This window comes from Empidonax traillii, unplaced genomic scaffold (assembly GCF_003031625.1).
Source record: "Empidonax traillii isolate 1590-97213 ecotype Southwest subspecies unplaced genomic scaffold, ASM303162v1 scaffold706:size701851, whole genome shotgun sequence".
Classification (NCBI taxonomy): domain Eukaryota; kingdom Metazoa; phylum Chordata; class Aves; order Passeriformes; family Tyrannidae; genus Empidonax; species Empidonax traillii.
In genome coordinates, this window is record NW_020955899.1 from 42437 (window position 1) to 66296 (window position 23860).

Here is a 23860-nt window from a genome sequence, read left to right on the forward strand (position 1 = left end):
TATTGAGAATTTTTCAGGCGATGTCTGCATAAACATATTTTACACCCTTTAATATGAGCAGGATTCTTGTATAATAGAGTGGCTAGAAACTCTTTATCAACATCCAGAGTGCATGGGAGAAATATTGTTGTAGAGGAAAAGTACTAAAATATTTCTCTTTAATTTTGTTTTTGTTTGGAACCCTGATATAATTCTGGGCCTAGGGCTCCAATCCAGTAAAAGCATATGATTGTATCAAAATCCCAGCTTATGTCTCAACTTTCCCTCATGGCTACAAATAAAAATTTCACTAATATTTTCCTACATCAACAGATAGCCTGAAACAGTAGAGGATAGATATTGAAGAATCACCCTATTTTATTAAATTAGCCCCAGGACTTTCTATTGAGACAAAGGTCTTACCTGGTGCTTGCCATCAAAGAACAGGAAACACTTGGCAGGAAGGCAGGAGTGCAGAGGACGTATCTTTCTGCCATGTTTTCTCCGAGGAAGAACACAAGACCTTTCCGCTGCAAATGAAGATAGGACTCCAGAAGGCCAAGGGTTGCAAGGTGTCCAAGGGGTGGCTCCATCTTATTCCAGTCACTGCTTGCAACTCAATGAAAAACATTGACAGCAGCAAAGTCAAGCCTGGTGAGTGGGGAGAGTAAGAGAGTCCCTCAGCACTGAAGCTGCTCACCACCCATGGAAACGGAAGACACTCTTCTTCCTGTGGCCCAGAGCCATACCCCGGGGTCCTGTGGAGAAGGCTGCAGTGCACTGTAGAGACAACATTCTTCCATCATCCATCCATAGTACTAAACTTTACTGAATTGAGTAGCTCAAATTTCATACATTTATTTCTCTCTTTTGTTCCTGTTATTTCCAAATGTTATATATTTCCAACACTTTAATGTCAATTAGTTGCTTGTAGATCATTGACAAGCAAATAGAGACAAGTGAATAGCATAAACTGCTTTCTCATTTATAGGATTTTTCACTCTGAGGATCTTGAGTCCAACTATTACAGAACTCTGATCCTACTCCTGTCATAGTTCAAGTAAACATGCTTTTGTTGAAGCCGTATCAGAGGAAATTTAAAGTTGTTTGCAGCTGCAAATGACAGAAAAATCACAAAAACTAAAAATATTTCAGTAAATGGGATTTTTTTAGCCTTTGAAGTTCAGATAAATTTGTTTCTATTCATGGACTGAGGAATCTAGCCAGTAAAAGATTTGATTGCATGAAATAGCACTAAAATTTAATAATGCTGAGCTCAATAGTGCAGAAATCCTGGCTGCAACTTCCCCTTCAAATGGAGGCACCAGACCCCAGTGCTTGCTGTCCTAATCTGCAGGTGCTGAGCTCTGACAGTTCAACAGTTGGGACCACACAGCTCACCACAGCTCATGGGATGGAGGTATTCAAAAGTCTTACTCCACTACAGCTGATAATACATGCAAACAGCGCTGGGCTACCTCAAAGTGTAGCAGCAATGACTTTCTATTAATGGAGTTTTGTTTCCATCATCATCCTTCCCACAGTTCCCTTTTGGGAGAACGTGTCCATTACTGCACTTCTGATTTCACAGTCCTCCATCTGTGTAGGAGCAGAAGCAAAACATCAGCCTTCAACAACAAAAGGATGGAAAGAATCAGAAGGCTCTCAGATGCCAAAAAAATCCAGATTTTTCATAAATAATTATAGATATTAATGATATGAATATTTTACACAAGTATTAAGTTCTATTCTTCAGGACTTATATAAGCTTTTAAGTATAAGAAACCATAAGAGAGCTGTTTGTTTTACATTTATTTGTGACAGAGACTCACACTTTCCCCAAAACATCTGGTTAAAAGCAACTGTGAAAGAGGATCCTGAACCAGGACAAACTTGCCTCCAATTCAGTTTGGAAAGTGTGAATGACCCATGTTTTCAAACAACAGTAATATCAATTATCAAGTATAATTAAATAAGAATATTATGGATGGGACTGGGATGTTATAGCCACATTTTTCTTTGCAAAGTCATCTTTGTTACCAGAGATCTCACTTATTGCAGCAGTCACATGACTGATACAAATGATGATTAGCATATTCTCATTTGGTGCAGTGAAGTAGAAAAAATAATCCTTTACTTTTCAAAGTAAGAAGTCACAGTGGGGTTTTTTGTTTCTTTGCTTTTAATGGTACCACAGTAATTTTCAGCTTTCGAAATATTTGGGCTCGGGTTTTTATTTTGTTTTTAATAGTTTTTAATCAAACAGTTAATGGACTTGCAGTATATTAGTAACCCAGTCAGCTTCCCTGAATGAGTGAATTTGAAAAAAAGGATGAATGCTGTATTCTTGATTCAGTTAATAAGAATATTATTGTCTTCATGAAGCACGTGCACTTATGCTTCATTTTGCTTACTATCTGTCTTTCTGCTGACAAGTCTCACACAAAGAGAAGATGTGATTGTGACTGTTCAGTCTAACCTGGATGCTTCTTAAAGTTGCTCCTTTTTTCCTCTAATTTTAGGTGCAGAATAATATGGTGGTTTTGCAGTGTTTTTTAATCTGTTTCTATTTCTAGTTCTTCTGTTGTCACTCTGTCAACTTAACTGATGTTCACCCATGCAGCATTTAAAGCATAGCAACAATCACATTTTGCCATCAGAAATCGTGGAAATGAGGTATCTCCATGATGTAGCACTGTGCATTGTAACTCTTGTATTTCGTGGACATTTAACTTGGCCGGGTCCCCCCAGAATGCATCTCCTGTATTATTGCTTCTCATCCACCATGACGGTGTAGTCTGTTTGATTATTCCGCTTTATTTCTAGGTCCTCCTGGTCCCCCAGGGGTTGTAATAGTGGAGGAAATTACAGACACCACAGCAACACTCTCCTGGAGTCCTGGGGCAGACAATCACAGCCCTATCTCCCTCTACAACCTGCAAGCACGCAGTCCATTTTCTCTTGGCTGGCAGAGCGTAAGAACAGGTGAGAGAAAGTTTAAAACAGCACAAGTAGACTGTTCAAAACTCCTGAACGTCACAATAATAACCACTGTCAACTACAGGAACAGATACTCATAAGAGAACAGTGACAAATTAAAAGCACTGATTTTTTGTGTTTTTTTTTCCTTTTTCTCATTCCTTTCATGTTACTTAGCAACAGCTCTGAAAGGACAGCACAAAGACACCTGCCATGATGCGTCTGTGAATAAGCAGAAAGCTCTCCCCTAAACTCTTCAATCTGTGTCTTTTCAGGAGTACTACAGTGCCAAAAATCTAGCTGCGATTTCTGACACATTAGATCCTTGGTGTCAATCATTTCTAATGACCATGTTGTATCACAAAGTCCACTTACTGCTGAGATCCTGCATGTGACCTTCAGTTTTCTGATTGACTTTCACATTTCTTTACTCTCTACAGTTCCAGATCTGATCAGTGGTGACATGGAGTCTGCGATGGCTGTGGAACTGAACCCTTGGGTGGAGTATGAGTTCAGAGTAGTAGCAATGAATAAAATTGGGACTGGAGACCCAAGTGCACCATCACGAGTGATCAGAACAAATGAAGCAGGTAAGGAAAGGATAAACAGGTAATTTTTATAGCACTATCAGAAACAAGGACTACTTTAATATAATAATAGATCTAATCTCTTCTCACTGGTACAAACCTGTGCATTCAGTCATTACTCTTTCAGGGTGATATTATTTGCAATGGGGATTCAGTTTGGTTTAATTACAAGAATATTTTTTAATTTACAGGAATTTCAAATAAAACCATCCCTGCAGTCTTATTGCATCTGGGCTGCCTTAGTTTTCATCTTCCACTTAAGCCGTTGCTGCCTTCCCTCTGATAGACTTCCAGTGCTCTTCAGCTAGAGGCTGCTTGTGTCTTCAAAGAACTACTCCCAAGCAGCCTCTTCTCCCATATTTTTCATAAAGGTGCATAGAATTTTTTAGCATGATAGAAAAGCCATAAAAAGCTTAATTTGAAATACCTTGTGTTCTAAGTGGCTTTTTTGTCATGCACACTATGAACAGTTATTACATTTAAATAAATTTCATTGTATTTCTAACTAGGATGGTAGCATGGGAGGCCAGAAAAAAATGATCTTATATCCTGTTTGAGTCTCTTGAAAATTGCAATGGTCTCATAAGGTTTGGAATCATTGACAGTAACTTAGGCAGAATAAAGGGAAATAAAGAAGAACTGGGAATCTGAGAAAAATCTCCAGGCAGCTAGAAAGACATGTTTTAATAGGCAGAAAGAGATAGAGATAGGATTTGGACAAAGCCTCAGAAGAGAACTCCAAGTCAGAAGAATTTCAGATTATACTTCATTCTGCTTCATTATTTAGGAGGTCTAGATAGGTTTTTGTTTTGTTTTGTTTTGATGTTTCTTCAACTGAATAATTTTTAAGTGACTTATTGGTTTTACAGAATAGAAGAGAGCCAAATTCAAAGATTCACTTGAATTTGAAAGCATAACTGATTGTCTGGTTATATATATTGTGGACAAATACAGCAATTGTTTTTCACTCAGACTTCACATTAAGGGGAATTATAAGAATTAAGAAAATTACAAGTGGCAATGCCTTTCTCATTCAGACAGAAATTGCTACCTTCTAAGATATGTTAATCTTATACTTCAGCTCCATAGTTTGCCACTCTGTGTTTATACCATCCATAAACATTCACAGAAAAATGTCCAGGCTGATTTTCTTAGACAGAACCGCAGAATCAACTGAATAACTGTGGCTGAAGGGGATCTTGGAGGTCTCTACTCCAGTCTTTTCCTCAGATCTGGGTAAATTGTCTTCAGAGCAAGCTGCTCAGAGTTTTGGCCAGTTGAATCTTCAAAACCTCCAAGGATAGAGATTACACATCCTCCCTCGACCACCTGTGCCAACAGTTAACTAATCTCATTATGAATTTTTTTTTTGTCAATATATACAGTCAGAACTCTTCCAATCTCAGTTTAAGAGCACTGTCTCTTGCCCTTCCACCCTGAACCCCTATGAAGACCTCATGTTTGTCTCCTGAGTGACCTCCTCGCAGGCACTGAGAGCTGTTGTTAGGTCACCTCAAGCCATCTCTGCTCCAGGCTGAACAAGCCCAGCTTCCCCAGACTCTTCTCACAAGCCAAGTGCTCCAGCCCCAACATCCCACTGGCATTCCCTGAACTAGTTGATCAATATCTGTCTCATTGTGGCACCCAAAACAGGATGCACTATTTCAGATGAAGTCTATCAAACTTATTTTCAGTTCTAACAAGACTTTTTTTTTTTATGCTTTAAATGATTGTGTAGTTGCTAGCTGGTATTAAATCTCACTGTGCAACCACAGAACTGCACTGGAGTGATTTGATTCCCATTCTTGCATGTTGAAGGATGCTTTCTTCCCAACTCTCTCCCTCATATTCCTCAAGCTCCCCAGAGTGTAAAACTTGATACCCTTATAGCAAAAGCTTCAGATGCTCCATATTTTGTTCCATTCAGAAAAGGATGAAATGAAAATTAAATAAAAAGCACAAGCTACTTTCATCCCAAATGATTTTCAAAAAAAAAATACCCATTATTTTGCCACCATTATTCTTTCCTTGATTTTCACTGGCAGTTCAAATTCTGCTGGACTCTAATGTTTGAACAATTTCTCTATTTATTCAGATGATATATATCAGAGAGGACAAAAAGATTCTGGAGAAAGTTTATCCTATAATAAATTGCACCCCTGGGATTATGCTCTTTCAGATTGAGGAATGTTTTCCCTGTTTTTGAAAGGATGGTTCAGTATTTTAATCAACCCAATGCATTTAAGCTCTGAGCTAATGTTTTTCTGAAAAGTTTGAAAATGCTCAATTTCATCAAGCTGTCATGTTTTTAGGCTCCTTCTTCTTTCACAGTGTTTACCAAACAAAACCTGTATTTGCTAAAGCATATTCTTATATCTCAAATGAAAGTCTTCTTCATGCACTCATTCATCCGTTCTCAATATTCCTTTGGACAATCATTGCTACTTTACCTCTGTAAAAATGAATTGATAAATCATGATACTGATCAGTAAAAAACAAGACTGTGGGAAAGACAAAGTATGCAGTGTTCAATGTATTTTTATCCAGTGCTTGGTGTTAATTTCTGGAAAACATTCCACTGTTATTGCCACAGGAAAGAACAGAGTCTTTAACTCAAGTGGCAACGATCTGTACTCCAGTGCATGGGGCTCCTTCTGATAAAGAGCACTGGAGCTGATAATAATGCAGGTCTTCTTGAGCAATAAATTAGTAACATACTAATTCAAATAATAAGAAGGCCATAATAGATGCTCACTTGCACTTTCATCTTTCCAGTTAGGAATACCTTCTTTTGCTACCAGAATTACAGCTTCACAAATGTCATGTTAGAAAAGAGTGTTTTGTAGCATGGCACTGAAATCCAAACAGCTGCCAGTAAAACAACTGAACAGTTTTCAGAGAAATTGAAGCTGAATTTATCTGGTGTGCCTGCTTGTTATGGTGTAGCATAGCAGAAGCCTGTTGCTATCACCTCAATTTTGAAAGACCTCTCTTAAAGAAAAGGTTTGGTTTCTGTTTCAGCTGCAAATGGTTTTGGGGTTTGGAGTGGGATGGGTAATTAAAAAAGATAGATGCAGCTTCTGTTTTTTATTTTGTAGAAGGAGTGAGGAGATAGAACAAGAAATAATTTTACAAATCATTAAAAGCTTCATAGAGTTGTAAAGTTGGAAAAATAGCACAATAGACTCTGCTTTAAACTAAATAAATAAAAAAATCCCTATCTGTTACACATATAATTCTTTAAAATATCGCATGCTGCTTATAATTTGTATGGCACTCTTGAAATGTCAGAGGCTTCATGATCTGCTTCATTCAGGCAGCCACTTTTTCTCATCTCCAGATATTCCCAAAGTCCCAACCCTGTTACATCTGTATTCTGAAATGCCTTTCACTGATTTTGTGAATTATTACCCTTGGTATAGTTTTCAGATGCTAAAGAGACAGGAAACTAATAATAGTTTTCATTGGGTTAAAACGGGTTACATAGGGTTTTTCAAAGTAGCACCTTATTTCCTATCTTAGTGAAACCACCGACCCATTATTTTTTGGAATCTCTCTATTACTAACTTTTTACATGAAATCTTCAAGGGAAATTATTAACATGTCTATTAACATGGTGTCTACTTCTAGTACCATAGTTCTCAATTGTTAAAGGACATGTAGGTTAAAGGAAATCATATTTCAGAAAGAACATGGCATCAACCTCTCTACTCATAACCCAGACAGAGTAACCTGGCTATTTGCAGTGATGGTAGATGTGGTCCACAAGTATAAGCAGGCAGGTTGCCCCAGCCTAGATAGGAATGCAGAAATATCCATCTCCCAGCTGAGAAACTGACTGTGACTCCTGTTCACGCAAGAGTTGGAACTCACCAGGCTGAATGTGGCTGCCTAGACAATTCAAAGGGAGAGAAAATATGGGATTCTGCTTCCATTATTTCATACTTAAAGAGAAATCTGCATCTGTAATTTCATGGCACCAGGAAATTCGACTGGAGGCTAAAGTCTTCGTCTATCCCCACACCTCACCTATTTTATCACTTCTTCCCCAAGATAGTAGCAACATCTTCTATTAGTCCATTATCGAAAAATACTTATGGAAATAATACTTTGGATGGTGTAAAGAATTTAACAGAATAATAAACAGGTTTCCACTTGCTTTAATTTTTTAATTAAACTCCAATCTCGTTACTTAGTTCATATTTAGTTAACATGATTGCTTTTCATAACTACTTTCACTGGAATGGATAATGCCACAATTTTCTGGCACATCTAACTTACAGCCAGCTGCTGCATCTCTGTCAGTTCTAGCCTTGATACATATTTTACAGGTCCACAAGGTGCACAGAGCCAATAACACGAATTTAAACTTGTCTGGCATTCCACTAAGACAGTCAGGGCATTTGAAGCTGGGGGGCAAAACATCAATTACATTATCTATTCATGGGGAAACATGGGGAGAGAGAAAATTGAGTAGAATCAAAGTTTAACCTGCTAATCATGCATGCAAGCTTGATTTTATGAGATAACAATGTAATGCACTCTATTAGTAGCAGATTGTATACAGGCTTTATTTTTAACAAGTCCTTATTTTCCGTTAAGTTGCCCTTATTTTCAGCTAGAATTCCTTCCTAGCATAACAAGAAATGGCTCTATCTCAGGAAAAAATGTTACCTAGTTTAGACTGCTTTATTTTCAGGATTTCTTTAGTTTCAGCTTTTCCCATTATCATAATAATTTTTGCACAGGAAAAAAAAATTGGTATCCTGCTGTATTTGTGACATTTGCAGATGATGGCATGAGCTCCTAAAGCCTTTGTAGAAAATGCGGGTTTCCATGGAGAAAAACAAAAGACAAAGTAGACTGTAATTATTGACTGCATTGAACACAGGCTACTGGAATGCAGGCTCAAATTAGTATTGGCAAAGAATCCCAGTGTGTGTGCTACTACAAAATGTATCAGAAAAGCTAATGCATTGGTTCTCTGCAATATACGTATGCCACAACATTTGAGATTTCAGTCCTATGTGTGGAGATTTAGAGACTAATCAGGACGAGACCCGCAGCCACGTATGGCCCTCGTCAGTGAACAGAACTTAATTCTATTTCCTACATAATTAAAAATATTAATAATACAGAGGAAATGAGAACATTTCAGATCCTGAGACCAGTTGAGTCTCATCCTTGTTTTCCAATAGTTGAATACGTGTGGTGTCCACTTCTGAAGTGCTGGCACGTTTTACATTTCACTCCTGAACAGATGAGATGTGAGTTGCTTTTTCAGGGCTGGTCTTGCACACAATGAAAGAGTTTTCACTTAACTCCCTCTGTTTCCTGAAGGATACACACATACATACATACATTTATGCATATAGAAAGAGAGTAGAAAGCAACTGAGAATAAAAAAACTGCCAAATGTGTAATAACTTTGATCCTCACACTAAGAGGTTCTGCCAAGCTGAGGACAAATCCACTCTTCCCCACCCATACGTTTTCCACAGTTAAGAAATGCTTCTTTTCAATCTACATCTGTATCTCAAGATATAAAAAGATTTAAAAGAAATAAATAACTGGAACTCTACCTGGAGCAAAGTTACAGGTCCTTTGCTAAGGACTAAGGCCAAGTTTATTAATTTGTCTCCCAGAAAAGTGTTGCAATTTTGCTTCATTTGCTTTATTTGACAAATGTTTCAGAATTTATACAAAAAACATCCATTATCTTAAAGAATATGGGATTCAAGCAGAGTAAGAAAGACCTTGTAAATAAAGTGTGGAATTGGGATTTTGGAAACCTGGAGTCAATTGCTTATAAGAAAACTGTAAATTTGGGCCGCTTAGACTAGCATCTCTTGCTCTAAAAACAGGACATTAGTAGGACTCATTTACTTCTCTTTGTCTTCCATAAATCTCACCTATTCCCTATTAAAGTATAGAGACTAAATGTAAATACAGATTTCTAATGCAATCAATTACACTCAGTTATAATAAATATAATTTTGACTGGTAAATACTTTTGTTCTGCACAAAAATTAGGACATACCACAAAATTAAGAAACTACCATTTCTCTTCATAATAAACAAAACACATAGAATTGAAACAAGCCACAAGACATTTCCTTGGAGAAAAAAACAAAAACAAAAACAACAAAACAGAAACACTTTAAAATTAATAATTATTTATTCAATAATTTTTTTTTTTAATTTCTTTACAAGACTGGAATGTCAAAAAGAACATGAACTGCTTTAGAAGTACTTTCAGCTTTTCCAGGTCCGGTGTGATTTTTTTTTTTTCTTTCTATTAGGAAAGAAATGTAGAGCTAGTTTAAAAGATCTTTTTAGTTCACTTACTGAAGTAAAATAGGAACTTTAAAACACTTTTTAATCAAAATTTTTATTGTTTTTATTTAGAAAATAGAAGTAAAATAATAATTTTGGATTAAAATTAAAAATCTTTGTAAACTCAAACCGAAATACTCTCATCTGTCTTTCCTGGTTTAATTATTCTATTCTTAAATAAAACTGAGCAAAATAAAAATTTTACATATTTTCAAAAACAAATGGCTGTGCTTCATTTGTTATATCAAAATGAAATATTTAATAATTTTCAATATTTATCCCCAAACCAGAAAATCCATCCACTATGCAGACCAAAGAGAGCAGAATTTTCAAACTCTGATTTAACTTCAATTTAATCTTCTTAAAGCACAGAGCAGCCTTCAAAATTTTGGATACAGCGGAAATCTGGAATAAAAGTGAACATCTACCCCATATGTTTGCGGTTTCATAGCTATGGTATTACCCTGCACTTCAAAAACTTCTCCAAACTTTACATTTAAATACAGGTTAAAAATATACAGGTGACACTGTCGGCATTTTTCAGCACTTTATAACCACTACTCCTATACACAAAATCCTCAGCTGCAACAGTTCTACACATACGTTTTCTTCTAAATTGAAAACCACAGCTTTTCATCCATAGCTAGTAATAAGATACACATGAATTATTAAACAGTTGTCCATGGCTTCATGTATAAACTTTACCTTTCCATATCACCCTTTCTTCATTTATATCTGAAGTATCCAGTCAAATTCTCCATAGGACTGCAGAGGACTACATTGCCCATGCCTGCTCTTCGAGAAAATGTTAATGATTTTTTGTTTGGTTTAGAGAAGATGTTTAATTTCACTTTCATTTTCACCATACCACAGTAATTCCATGAAAATAGAAAAGCGTAAGAAAAAAATCCTGCTGTTTGTTGAAACAAATCAAACTCCTAGCAAAGTCATTTAAAGATTTGTTTTGTTTGTGTTAAGTGGAGGTTGCAACATCAACTTGTGCTGGCATCCAGCCATTATTTACTGTAAGCTGCAGCTAGTCACCCTGTCTTTCAGAACACGGTTTTTAGTACTATTTGTTGTTCACATTACCAGAATGATGGAGAGAGCTGCCTTTTAACTTATGACCTTACCAGTGGCTGAAGAAAAAAAAAAAAAAAAGAAGAGCTGACCTGATCCCAAAGAGCTTACAGTTAAAGGATAAAACAGGAGACAAGTGAAAATAGGTAGCTGGCAAAGGGGCTAATGAGAAGACGTTGATCAGAATCACAGACATGACAACCAATTCAAGCATGGTCACATTTTATGACCCTGAGGACCAGTCTTAAGCCAAGGAATAACTCAATTTCCAGTAGGTGACATTCTCTCATCTTGCTGTTAAATGAGACACATTAGCACAGCAAAGAACTTTTTGCTACTAGTTAGAGTGTATGTATTCAGAAGAAATAATACCGAACTTCTCAGCTTTGATAAATCCCCAAAAAAAGAGGTCCTAATGTCCTTGTCCCCAGGCACATGTATCCAGTGCCCAGGAGTCAAGCTGAGGCTTTGTACTTGCGTATTTGGTGCAAGTGCATACCCATGAGTGTCACTGCTGAGAATTAACAACATAAAGATTGGGAAGTCATTAATTACATGGCATTAAACCTAGGCCACGAGTGAGTAAATTCAAATATAACACCAATATAAAGGTGATGCTGCTGAAGGGTTGTTTGATATATAACCCCCATTTGGTGCCTGGTAAAAAAATGGGGTTTTTACATAGTTTTCTTCACTTAATAGTCAGTCATTTCAAAATGTCCCCCTCTAACTGTGTATGCTCCGCTTTTCTTCAGTGCAGAGGAAATTTATTCTTTTGACACATTTATTCTTTTAATGGTTATTCATTTGAAAGAGTTTCACTGTGTGAAAGTACATTTTAGTTTGGTGCAAAAGAAATTCATCGTTTTGACAGTTTTATTCTTGTAACGTTTATTCGTTTAAATAGGGCTGCAGTCTGCAAAGCTGTTAACAAGGAAACTCTAGAAGGAGGACATTGCAGGTTAAATAACTCCATCATGCTGGATGATTCAAAGGACTACAGCATACTCTTCTACCTCTAATGTGGCACCTACATGAGAACTTCATTTGTCTTTATAACTTATCCAAAAGTACCTTCAAAAAAACCAAAAGAAAAATGCATGCTAAAAATGGTTTAATATGCCTCATTAGAGATGGCACCATAATTTTTGCATGTTAACTAACTGGAAGATGATTCTTCATCTGCATTTTTTCATGGTAGAACATTCATCCCAATGTTGCACACTGACTGAATGCATTATTTTTTCCTCTTCTTTCTTTTTTTTTAATCCAGAGGGCAATTCCATTTCTGAAAGAAAAACTTCATTACCTTTTTGACATGCAAAGATTAGTACTTAATTTAAACACATTCATGTCTCCAGTCAGTAGAATCTCCTCAGTGTTTAGAAAGTTATCCATAGATGAGCTAAGCCCCCCCCAAAGTTCTGCACTACTGGAGAAGGAGCCTGGACTACAAGGTCAGCCTGATTATCTGGTTTCCCACTAGCTAAAGTTAACCTGTAAAACAATTCAATCATCTGATTATACAAAAATCAAGAGCTTTCAGCAGACAGTGACTGCAAAAGATGATTTAGCATGTGCCAAGGAAGGAAGGAAGGAAGGAAGGAAGGAAGGAAGGAAGGAAAGGTACCATATTTGCCAGATAAACACAGTTTTATTGGAGAGAAACACATTAGAAATCTCCCCTATCGGTCTGTTAAGAACCATAGATAAAAGAGTTCTTATCTCATTTCCAGTGTATAAATCAGAAATAAATCAAAAATCAGAAATAAGTAATACACTTTGTAGGTTTGCATCATTTATGAGGAAATACAGAATTTGGCTTATGTTCTTTAATGGGAAGTTCAGGGTTCAAAAAGGAACACAAAGGAATTTTGAAGTTTTATGTGAACTTACAGAAATAGGTAAAAACTACACTGTCATTGAATTTAAGCAATTAATTACCGACATAGAACTGTGTACATTTATTTAAATGTATTTTTCTTCGTATGGTTCAAAGGCAAGTGCTAGTGTGTTACTCAACAAATCAAATAAACAACATGCAATAAGGCCTAACCATGTGAGTTAATGCCTCACGGTACTTTTCTACCAATGACCAGTGTACTGCTGTAAGGAAGAAAAGAATAAGTTTATATGTTAGAACATATTTAATCAAATAAAGAATGCAAACTTACCTGCTCACAGTAAATAAACTCAAGACATTAGTCATTTTAGGAGCTTCATTAGAGGCACTAAGTAAGATAAAAGAAATTACACAATTCCAATGGAACAACTCATATTTCTGGTTTTACAAAATATGACAATCCAATTCACACTGATGACGATTTCTTTTAAAGAAATTAATCCGCTGTTCACATCCTTTAAAGTCATAATGATGATCTCAATTTTTCAAGATCTATGGGTTGTACTGCTTCTAGTACTTTGAAGAAATTATGAGGTTTGTTTATGGTTGGTTATTTTAAAATTTCGGGAAATTGGCTCCCTGGTAGAGCAGATTTGCAAAAACTAAAACATTCTAAATCACTAATTACCTGCAAAATAATAAAGACATTATCATCTATGTCCTAAGATTTTACCTGAAGTCTGAAATATGTTTTCTGGCATTTCAAATTTTCTATTAAAAGAATATAAATGTTAACTAGATAAGACCTGTTTTATATGTTAGATGATCCATACATTGAAATTTTGACTAATCTGTAGAAGGCAAAGTGCTTAAGCAGTTTTTTATTCCAGTATTATTTTCATTCTCAGCCTTTGTTTTGTTTGATTTCACCAGCTTGAGTGTGCAGTTGTCTGAAATGAAACTTGAACAAATTTTCTTTATCAGAAAGTGTTATTTTTTTTATTTCTGTTCTGATTTAATGTCTCATGTCTTCTGCAGCAACTTATTACTATGGGGAAAACTTCAATAACTTGGACATTCTGTTTTATTTTGTTTTGGTTTGTTTTTCCTTTTTGCTCACAGTTCCAAAGACACCTCCAGCTAATGTAAGTGGCAGAAGTGGAAGGCGACATGAATTAGTAATAGCATGGGAGGTAAGGGACTTTTCTGATCAAAAGTTTTGTTTCATGTTAACGTCTTTGAGGACAAAGTAAAGAGCATTGTACTGGGGTTTCCTTACAGCATATCTTGTCAACACATGAACACAAAATACTGTTCCTAAATATGTTCAAAAATTTCAAAGTACTGTGCATTTTCATGTGGTTTGAATAGAGGACATTATGGCATCAGCTCTCAAGTTGTGCTAATTCATAAGACTTCCTGATCTACTGCTGGGTTGATTTGATTTTTTTTTTTTTTGATCTTATGTAAACATAACACCAGGTGAAATAGTAGCTAGGGAAAGAAAAGGAAAGCCTTACAACTTTTAACATCAATTTAGAAATAATTATTTTTAATTAAATCATAAAAATATGAAATTAAAGAGATGAAATAGACCTTTATTTTGACAAGATAATTGTGATGCAAGATACAACACAGATGTATGGTCATGCCAGTGGGCAGTTGGAGGAATGGGAGTTGTGTTCTCTACTAATCATAAAAAACCCAGTAGAACAAAGATTTTCCTTGAGTTTTTAAAACCTCTAGATTCATCATGAAGAGTTTCAGAATCAGAAAATAAGTATATATATACACATAAATGTATATATATACACCTACACGTAAACTCAAGAATTCCATCAAACAAAGACATGGGGTTTTAACGAAAATGGTCTCAGCTTAGGTAATTTGAAGAGATATTCACATAGTAAGAGATACACAGAATTCTGATTATCTGTTTCAACTGGTAAATTTTAGGTCATCTGAAGAGGTTGCCTTCTGTCGGCACATCTGTCTTCTCCAACACAAGCTACCTGAGACAGCTGTGACAGAGTTGATTTCAGTTTGCTTTATAGTCTGTAACTATAAGTAGCAGCATCTCTCCTATTCAGAGAGAATTTACTGAATCCCAAACAAAAATACCAGGTGGCTAGAGCTGTATCTGGTGTAAACTGGTCTAATCCCAGTCCCTAATACGATATCTTAGTATGCAATATTCATGTTGAGTGTCTTTATAGTGTTTCCCAAGTGACTGGGGTGGGGAACTACTGAAGTGTGTCATATCTTACTCTCTGTCAAGGGACAAAATTTTCTTCCAAAAGGAACCACAGACACAGGGATAAGACTAGATTACAAAGTCTACCTTAGTTTTGCATCCTCTGCCCATGGACTCATGATTTTTCTTTTCCTTAGTTGGGCAGTGCACAGTTTCAGAAGGATGGGTAGAAAATTAAGTCTTCAAGTGCCTGGTGACGACACTAACCTGCAAAGCGGTGGGAAGAGCATTTAGTGTTCCCTGGGCCTCTGCTCTGATTCATTAGCAACAAATCTATGATGAGCACTTCAAGAGAGGGAGTTTAGACACCCATTTTTGGACATTTCCCATAGGTCTAGTATGTTGACAGCTATTAAACCTACCCTAATCCCTAAACTAGTTCACTGACTTCACAATAAACGTAAGCTACTGCTAATTTACTAATTAGCACAAAAAAGTTCCAATAATTGAGCTGGATACCTAAGTTTAGCTTTTGCAGTGCTCAGACTCTAAAACAGATAAATCCCTTTTCTAACTGCCTGCTTATGGCAGATGTGTCCCAAATTAAGTAATTAATTGTATAGGTATTCTGAGGAGAGAAAAGAAAATGAGGAGTTTTTTCACTAAAAAGAGTGAAATAGCTGTTTGAGAGTTAAAACCAAGAGAATTATTACATTATATCCTAAGTCTAAGTTGAACCCTGGGCTTAAATCCCCAAGATTTAACACCCCATTTGGATACAGAAATTAGGTAGGCTGGCACTTACAAACCAAGTCCCACTGTAGTAGGTGGGACATGCACATCGTGTTATTTACAATATATTGCTCTTTATTTTCAACAAGGTCACTGTCAGGGGCTCTTCCACCAATAGACAACAGATTAAAGAATTAACCACAAAGTTAATGAGCCCAAGAACTCATTCAGTCCTAGAACAATGACCTAACCGTGGTGATTAGGTGAGAAAACTCTCTCACCTTAGGGTCTTCTCTGGAAGAAATTGTACTTATGAGGACAATTTACTTACCAGGTACGGTAAGTAAAATCCTATAATGCAACTGTATCTGCTTTCTAAATTAGCAAAACCATGTCTGATCACTACCTGAACTTAATTTTTCAGCCGGTGTCAGAAGAGTTTCAGAGTGGAGAGGGATTTGGATATATTGTAGCCTTCAGGCCAAATGGAACTCGTGGCTGGAAGGAAAAAATGGTGACATCTTCAGATGCCTCAAAGTTCATCTACAGAGATGAAAGTGTGCCACCTCTGACTCCTTTTGAGGTGAAAGTTGGTGTTTACAACAACAAAGGAGATGGTCCATTCAGCCCTATTGTTGTCATCTGCTCAGCCGAAGGAGGTCAGTTCAACATGAAGTTAAATTTCATACCACGAAGTTATATTTTTATATGTCTCCTCTTATACCACGCTTTTTCAGTCTTAAATTTCAAATTTCTTTGCAGAAATACTAAATAACAATAAACATGTTTTACAGAGAAGGAGGTGAACTAACTTTTTCACTATACTATCTAGAATTATCCCACTGTCTCCTAAGAGGAAAAGATAAGCAGAGTCCTTACAGAACAGATGGAAGGAATTTCACACTCTACAAAAAAGTAGTTTGAAGATAGTAGCATTCCGTATGAAGCTGGAAAACATTAAATGCTATTCCACATTAACCCACAATAAATGTGTAATTTTGGAGCCATGATTTAGCAGATGCTGTCTACTACTATTCTCTCACAGGAATTAGAGAGGTTGAAGATGCTGATTTTACTAAAAGCAGCTCCAATAATTTGGTTTTGTTTCACTTTTTGAATCAGCATTACCAAGTACTCATATTTTTATAAAAACAATTACATTTTAAGCACAAAAATTGAGCAGTACAACTTGGAAATTGTACAGTGGACTTCCCTGTTTCTTGGTGTAAACTGATACTGTGAGACAAATGGTGATGTTTTTATTTTTTAATAATTTCATATTCTCATTAGAAAGTTAATTGAAAATATGTTTTTGCAAAGGAAGAGGTAAAATCTTAATTTTATTCTCTTTTCAGTAGCAAAAGTTATTTTAGCAAAATCTGAGTGCTGATTAGTAATAAGTGGTCCTTTGCCTGTTGTTTGGACAAGATTGGAAACAGAATAATCAGTAATATATAAATTAATTTTTTCTAGAAATCAACTTCTCTAATTCAATTACTTGAAAGGACCTACCCATTAACAGTTTTGCTAATCCAGTCTCTGTATGTGTCTGTACATTAGACTTTTCTCTGGTAAGAGGAATTGTATGGGTCTAAATACTTTATAGGACATATTTCAGGAAAAATATGGTTTGCTCTGACAATACAGTGCTAAATTAATTTATAAAAAGCTTTTCTCCAGAATAACCCTGGGCGATAAAGTGAAAATTTAAAGGAGTAATGAAACAGTTTATTACAGCTAAGTTCTGGGCAATATGGAGATTGAGGACAATAGACGTTGCAGTTTGCTATAAAGCGGGAAACTGCTTTTGAAAGAGGTATAGACTGTCATGCTTAAGGAGCTAAAGAACTGATGGCACCATTTTTCAAGGATTTCTACTGAAGAGTAAATATTAAATAACGATTGACGGTACAATATATTATGTTCTTGGGGCTGATCCAGCAAAATGTTAGCTTACTTGCATTTCATCACGCACTGTGTGCTTTCTGATTGACATTCAGAGCCCATTTGTGGTGGCTCTGAGTGGTTCTTAAACAAGCAGCTTGGCAGATGGTGTTGAGCAAGTTCCCCTCAGTGAACATAATAAAATGCCCTCTGATTACATAAAGTGAATCTGACCAAAGCAAAAGGCTTAAAAACATTACCTTCTGAGTAAAAGGACACTGAAAACTTGAGCAAAATACAGCACTTTTTCAGGAGTAAATAGAGTGGCTAATCTTTTCATCTCTATTAATTTAGATCATAGAATCATAGAATGGTTTAGGTTGGAAGGGACCTTAAAGATCATTGAGTTTCGATATACCCTACCATGGGCAGAGAACCTTCCACTGGACTAGGTTGCTCAAGGCCCCATCCAGCCTAGCCCTGGACACTTTCCGGTATGAGGCATTCACAACATCTCTGGGCAACCTATTCCAGTGTCTCACTACCCTCACAGCAATTAATTTCTTTCTGATAACTAACCCAAATCTCTTCTATTTTAGTTGAAAATTCCCCCTTATCCTGTCACTATCTGCCCTGGTAAAGTTGCTTGCCGTTTTTTATAAGCTTCCTTTCAGTACTAGAACACTGCTAGAGAGTCTCCCCAGAGCCTTCTCTTCTCCTGACTGAATGACCCCAACTCTCACAGCCCGTCCTTATAGGAGAGGTGCTCCAGCCCTGCAATCAACTTCCTGGCCCTCCTCTGGACCTGCTTCAGAAGGTCCACATCTTTCTTGTGCTGAGAACCCAAGAGCTGGATGGAGCACTTCAGAAGTGGTCTCACCAGGGTGCAGTACAGGGGGAGAATCCCCTCCCTTAACCTGCTGGCAACACTACTTTTGATGCAACCCAGGATGTGATTGGTTCTCTGCACTGCAAGTGCACATTGCTGGCTCATGTCCAGCTTTTCATCGATGAAAGCTCCCAACTTCTTCTCCTCCAGGCTGCTCTCAATTAGTTCTTTTAGAAGTCTTTATTTATACTTGAGACTGTCCCATCTCAGGTGCAGGACCTTGCAGTAGATCTTGTTCAATCTCTTGAGGTTTCCATGGGCTCTCTTCTATAGCTTCTCCAGGTCTCTCTGGATGTCACCTCATCCTTCAGGTGTGTCAACTGCACCACTCAGCTTGGTTTCATCTGCAAAATTCCTGAGGGTGCACTTGATCTCTGACTGTTCATGTCATTATTAAAGATACTAAGACAGAGCTCTGAGGGACATCACTTGTCACCAACCTTCACTTGGGCATAGAGCCAATAGATATTTAGAAGACAACATAATGTCAATGGTTACTGAAGCATCAGTGATGATGGTAACTGTAGGGAATGAAATGTATGCAGGTAACACCAAGATGACCATGATCCACAGCTGAAATGTAGAGAATAGATTTATACCATCATTTTAGGGACATACATGCATACACTGCCAAGTCCAACTTAGCAGGGGCAAAAACATGCCATGCAGGCCTGTGCTTTGTCTTACAAAAGACTGCCACAGGCTGTGTTTTCACAATTCTGAACTCTCTTCTCTCCCTTGCCCTCATGCCTGTGGGAAAGAATGCTTTTAAGTCTTTAACAACATTCTGTTATCTTCTTTGAGAGAATTTCACTTTCAACAGACAGAACACAACTCAAAGGAAACTCAATATGTGAAATTTCCCACACTGAAAATATCCTTAACATTTCCCAGCTGCAGAGTCACCTTGAGTGAAACAACGAAAAATAACTATCTCCTCACCAATCTTCCATTTTCAACCCCTTCCTCCAAACAGTAGCCCAAAGCTAAAAAGGGGAGAAAACCTGACTGGTTATAGATGTTTTAAGACTTTACTTCTCCTTCATCCATCTTTTGACTTCACAGAAAACATCACCAGGATACAGTTCATGGGAAAGACTCTCCAAGAAGTAAAATTGAAGAGGAGTATAAGGGAAGAATAGAGAATAGAATGGAGGTTCAGACAAAAAGGTTATACAAAACTAGACAGATAACCCATGGACAAAAAAAGCAAATACGTGTGACCCTCTGGAAAAGGTGTCTTAATGCAGTAGGAAAGTTTGAGGGAGGATTCTTTCCTGGAAATCTTAAGAAGGGAAGACAACAAGCAATCAAAGAGAGAAGAATTAAAATAGATGTCAAATGTAGTGATGTAAAAGAGATGAAGGGAGCTAGGAAGCAGTTCTGGAGAGGGAATGAGGGTAATGCATAGAAGATGAAGGATGGAAAAAAGATGCACAATTGCCTTCAATAAGAAGGCAGAACAGAAGGACACAGCAGACATGTTCCACCCAGCACCAGGGGAAGGCAAGCCTAAATTTTTCATAAAGGAAAACTCTATTAAGAGAAAGAGATATCAGAGCACATGGAGAGCACAGCAAATTAATCTACTTGCCAGAAGAAAGGTTGCAGTGTGTAGGCCTGAGGCTGAAGAGAATAACGATCAGAACTGGGAGAAATCTTCTGACCATACTTTCTGCCAGGAAAATAAGGTATTCATTAGAGAATATACTGAAACAGCACTGAAATTCAGTACAGGCATAGATTATTTTGATCCACAGAGAAAAAAATTGTAAAGGCAGTAGACAATGAAATAAAGCTATGAACAAAAACAATGTTAGCACCATTTGTTTTAATATATATGTATTCTTTTTTACTGATGACTACATTCCAGTTCATCCAATACTGAGGGACTAAGAATTCTAAGACTACTCATACAAGCTTTCAGGATCAGGGAAATCTTATGCAATCTCTATGTGTGGTTTTAATTCACTGGAAAGTAAAAACTGGGAAAATCATAAATATAGCAATGGAGGATTTAGAAGAAGGAAGTAAGAGTGTAAAGGAAGAGTAAAGAGTAAGAGTGTAAAGGAAGTAAGAGTGTAAAGGTATGCTGGCAAGAAGATGGAAAAGGCTGTACTGGTAACAGTGATGTCCAAGTTGGCTTTCTTTAACAAGCATGGCTGGACAAAATATGAGATGCACAGGAAAGACAAAAAAAAAGTAAAAAGTTGGATGTCATAACATGTTGATGACGTGATATATCTGGAAATTCAAAAGCAGTGTTTGGTTAAAACAGAATATCCTTGGTTTCTGTGTAATTTTAGAAAAGGGCAAGAAGCTGGAGATCAAACTAGAGATCAGTTGCTGATTACCATGATCAATTTGGACTCTGAAAAAGACCTTCCCAACTGTTAATAAATAGTACAGAACTTTGTTATTTATGAGAGAATTCAGCTGCTGAGACTAGTTTGGACAGTAAAAACTAATTAGTAAGGACTAATGATCTTGTGTTCCAGCTGTGCTAATTAGCAGATTCTTTATCTAGTAATGACTAAGTGAGAAGAAATAATGGTACAATAGTCTTGTTCTGATAAATAATTAAGACACTGTAGAAAAGCTGATCATAACAACTAACAGTAGTACACATCACCATTAAAGAGCAGGAAATTATTTTATAAACTAAAATTAATAGATGAGACTAGAAATTAAAGTGTTTTGGAAGGTCTCTTAGCCAAAGGTATAAAATCTATTTGAACTTTATATTGAAAAGTTGGTACATTTTTAAGGCAATACGTCTGAAGATCTATAGAGGTACTCACTAGAAAATATTTACAATAAGTAAAAAGCATACATAATACAACTCAGATATTGAAAAGAATAAAAATAATACAAGTATAGACAAAAATTAAGGTTAATTTTTTTTTGAGTTAAGGAAGTATATAAAGCAGAAAAAAGTGAAGTAAATAAGGTATTTATATTAAAGATAATCAAGGAATGGACAACAATAGTAAAATACTTTGTTGGTTATTTTAAATAAGTAAGATGATATAGAGAGGATAGCTAATAAGAATGTGAAAATGCAAATTTTTACATTTGTAATGAAAACTACTGGAATTGCATTTGTCAGAAATTCAACACTTTCCAAATTAAACATTGCAGAATTTGCTATTTAAATGTACTATAAATGAAATTTGTTCTGTTTTTCTATTTCTGGCTACCATAGTTGGTTGAGACCCAATCTCCAAACTCCAAACTGAGGCAAGATCTTTCCCATTCCAAAATAATGGTGAAAGTAAACAGTTGGAAAAAAATAAATTTTAGCTAAACGTTCAAGAAAAAAATTAAAAATATTTCTATGTAAGGGCAAAAAAACATAGCTTTTGCCACCTGACTTGTGAAAGCCTAGGAAGGCTGCTGGCAGAATTTCTTAAGGATTAGTCTTATATCATATATATTTAATATTCATAATGCTAATAGAAGAACTGGTGATGAAATACAGGGAAGGATCTGACCAATACATAGAAAAAATGTGAACTAGAGGATTAGAGGAAAAGCAAGGACACATAAATGATAGGTAAAGTACATAAGGAGGAGTAATAAGCCAGTCTATTACAAAATTGGAACCTAATAAGTAAAACCTACACACAAGAAAAACTCAAATGTTTTAAATTGCATCACGGCATAATTCTGATAAAAATACCACAGTTTGGGGCAGCACTAATTGCCCTGAGTCAATACTTCACCACAGATGGTGTTAACAATGTAATGCTATGGACAGCTGTATGTCCATGCTCAGGATGATTCCTTGTCTCTCTGTCCCCAGTTAATTTACAAGTGTAGATGCAGCCTAAAGGCACAAGATTAAATATAAATTAGAGTACTGTCCAGTACAGAAATAGATGAGAATATACAAGGACATAGAAACAAACTTATGGGAGAAAAAAGGAACCCAAGCGGTTTCAAGATCAGTTAAGTCTTTTATAAAGGTTTTTTTATCGAAGATTGCCACAATGGGTGATAAGGATCAGTTCTGTTCATTTCAATATCTAATTCCTCCTTCAGGCACCTGATGGAATCATCTTCAGAACAACTGGCAAACCTATAATTCTGATAAACAGAGTAGTGAATACTAATAAAAATTTCTATACATGACATAGAGATCCCTTAGTGGTACAAGTTAAAGCCTGAAGACTCTAATACTCACAGTTTAAAACTTCCTGAGGGACCCTAGATGTGGTTCTGTAATCCATACAAGGAGCAAGGATACTGCACAGAGCTTTTGTTCTTGTCTGGTATGGATTTGTGGTATTCACTGAGCCAATGGAGATCCAAAGCTCTCAGTTATTGGAAAGACAAAGGACTACACGACAGCTCTTGCAATTTTGTTTCTTCATAACTTTTAGATGACTTACATCAAGCCAGCTAATGGATGATGTTATATTAAACAAGACACTGCAGAGTGAAGGACTGTTCTGCTTAACTCCATCTCCTCTTATTTTTAGGTGATAGCCCTTACTTAGACAAATTTAGACCCTCTCCTTTTCATTTAGAGGGAACATTATCCAGTCACACACTTTTAAACACAGCCTTCATATCTTTAATTAAAATCTTACTTTCATTAAGTAAAGTCCTGTGAATCATTTCATAGCTAAAGCTGAGATACTTGGGTTTTAGGTGAACATGAAGACTAATAAATTGGCAGATTGTGTGCAAACTACAAAGGGTTATTTCCTGTTTCTGCCAGATGATCCATCTGGAGAGATCCTGTAAAAGTTCTAGAGCTGTCTTCAGTGATTTTTTTTTAAACAATCAAATTAAACCCTGACATGCAAGAGTTTATTAAGCAGTCTTCTGGTCAATGCCACTACTACCCATGGAAAGGTAGACGTGCAATCAATATAATGAGCACATTCCCTCCTCAAATGCTGAAGATAACTCTGGATCCCATGTTAAAACAACATAAACTTGAGTAGGCTCTTGGATTTGTTTTTTAAGATAGACCATGTGGAAATCTTCAAGGATGACCACTATTTCAGAAAAACAGATCAGTTTTGCAAATCATAAACATAGGGAAAAAACACAGTGAGGGCGAGTAATTCTTCTTTCTTTACTTTCCAGTATCAAAATTCAAGATTCCCTCTCTGAACATCAGATCAATGCAATAAGTGTAAATCCATGTCCTGCCATATTACAGAAATCCCAAAGACCTAGATATTGATCGTGTTTCCTTACAGTGTGATTGCAACACAAGGAAAGACAGTGTTTCATGGACATTGCACACATCTTTATGAGAATTTTTTGTGTTGCATCTTTAATTCAAAGAGGGAACATCAAAGGGACTATTAAAGATGTTGGTCCTCTTTCTTTTTTCAATA

General features: G+C 36.4%; 1 protein-coding gene across 1 annotated transcript in view; it reads left to right on the plus strand.

Moving 5' to 3' along the window:
• CNTN5 (contactin 5) overlaps positions 1–23860 on the plus strand; it is a gene marked incomplete at its 5' end in the record, with an annotated part of 61692 nt that overhangs the window by 21494 nt on the left and 16338 nt on the right. Inside the window, 4 exons of the mRNA XM_027900082.1 lie at positions 2806–2964; positions 3399–3548; positions 13927–13997; positions 16155–16389. Coding sequence (XP_027755883.1) covers positions 2806–2964; positions 3399–3548; positions 13927–13997; positions 16155–16389 — 615 coding nt within the window. The remainder of the gene's footprint in view (positions 1–2805; positions 2965–3398; positions 3549–13926; positions 13998–16154; positions 16390–23860) is intronic.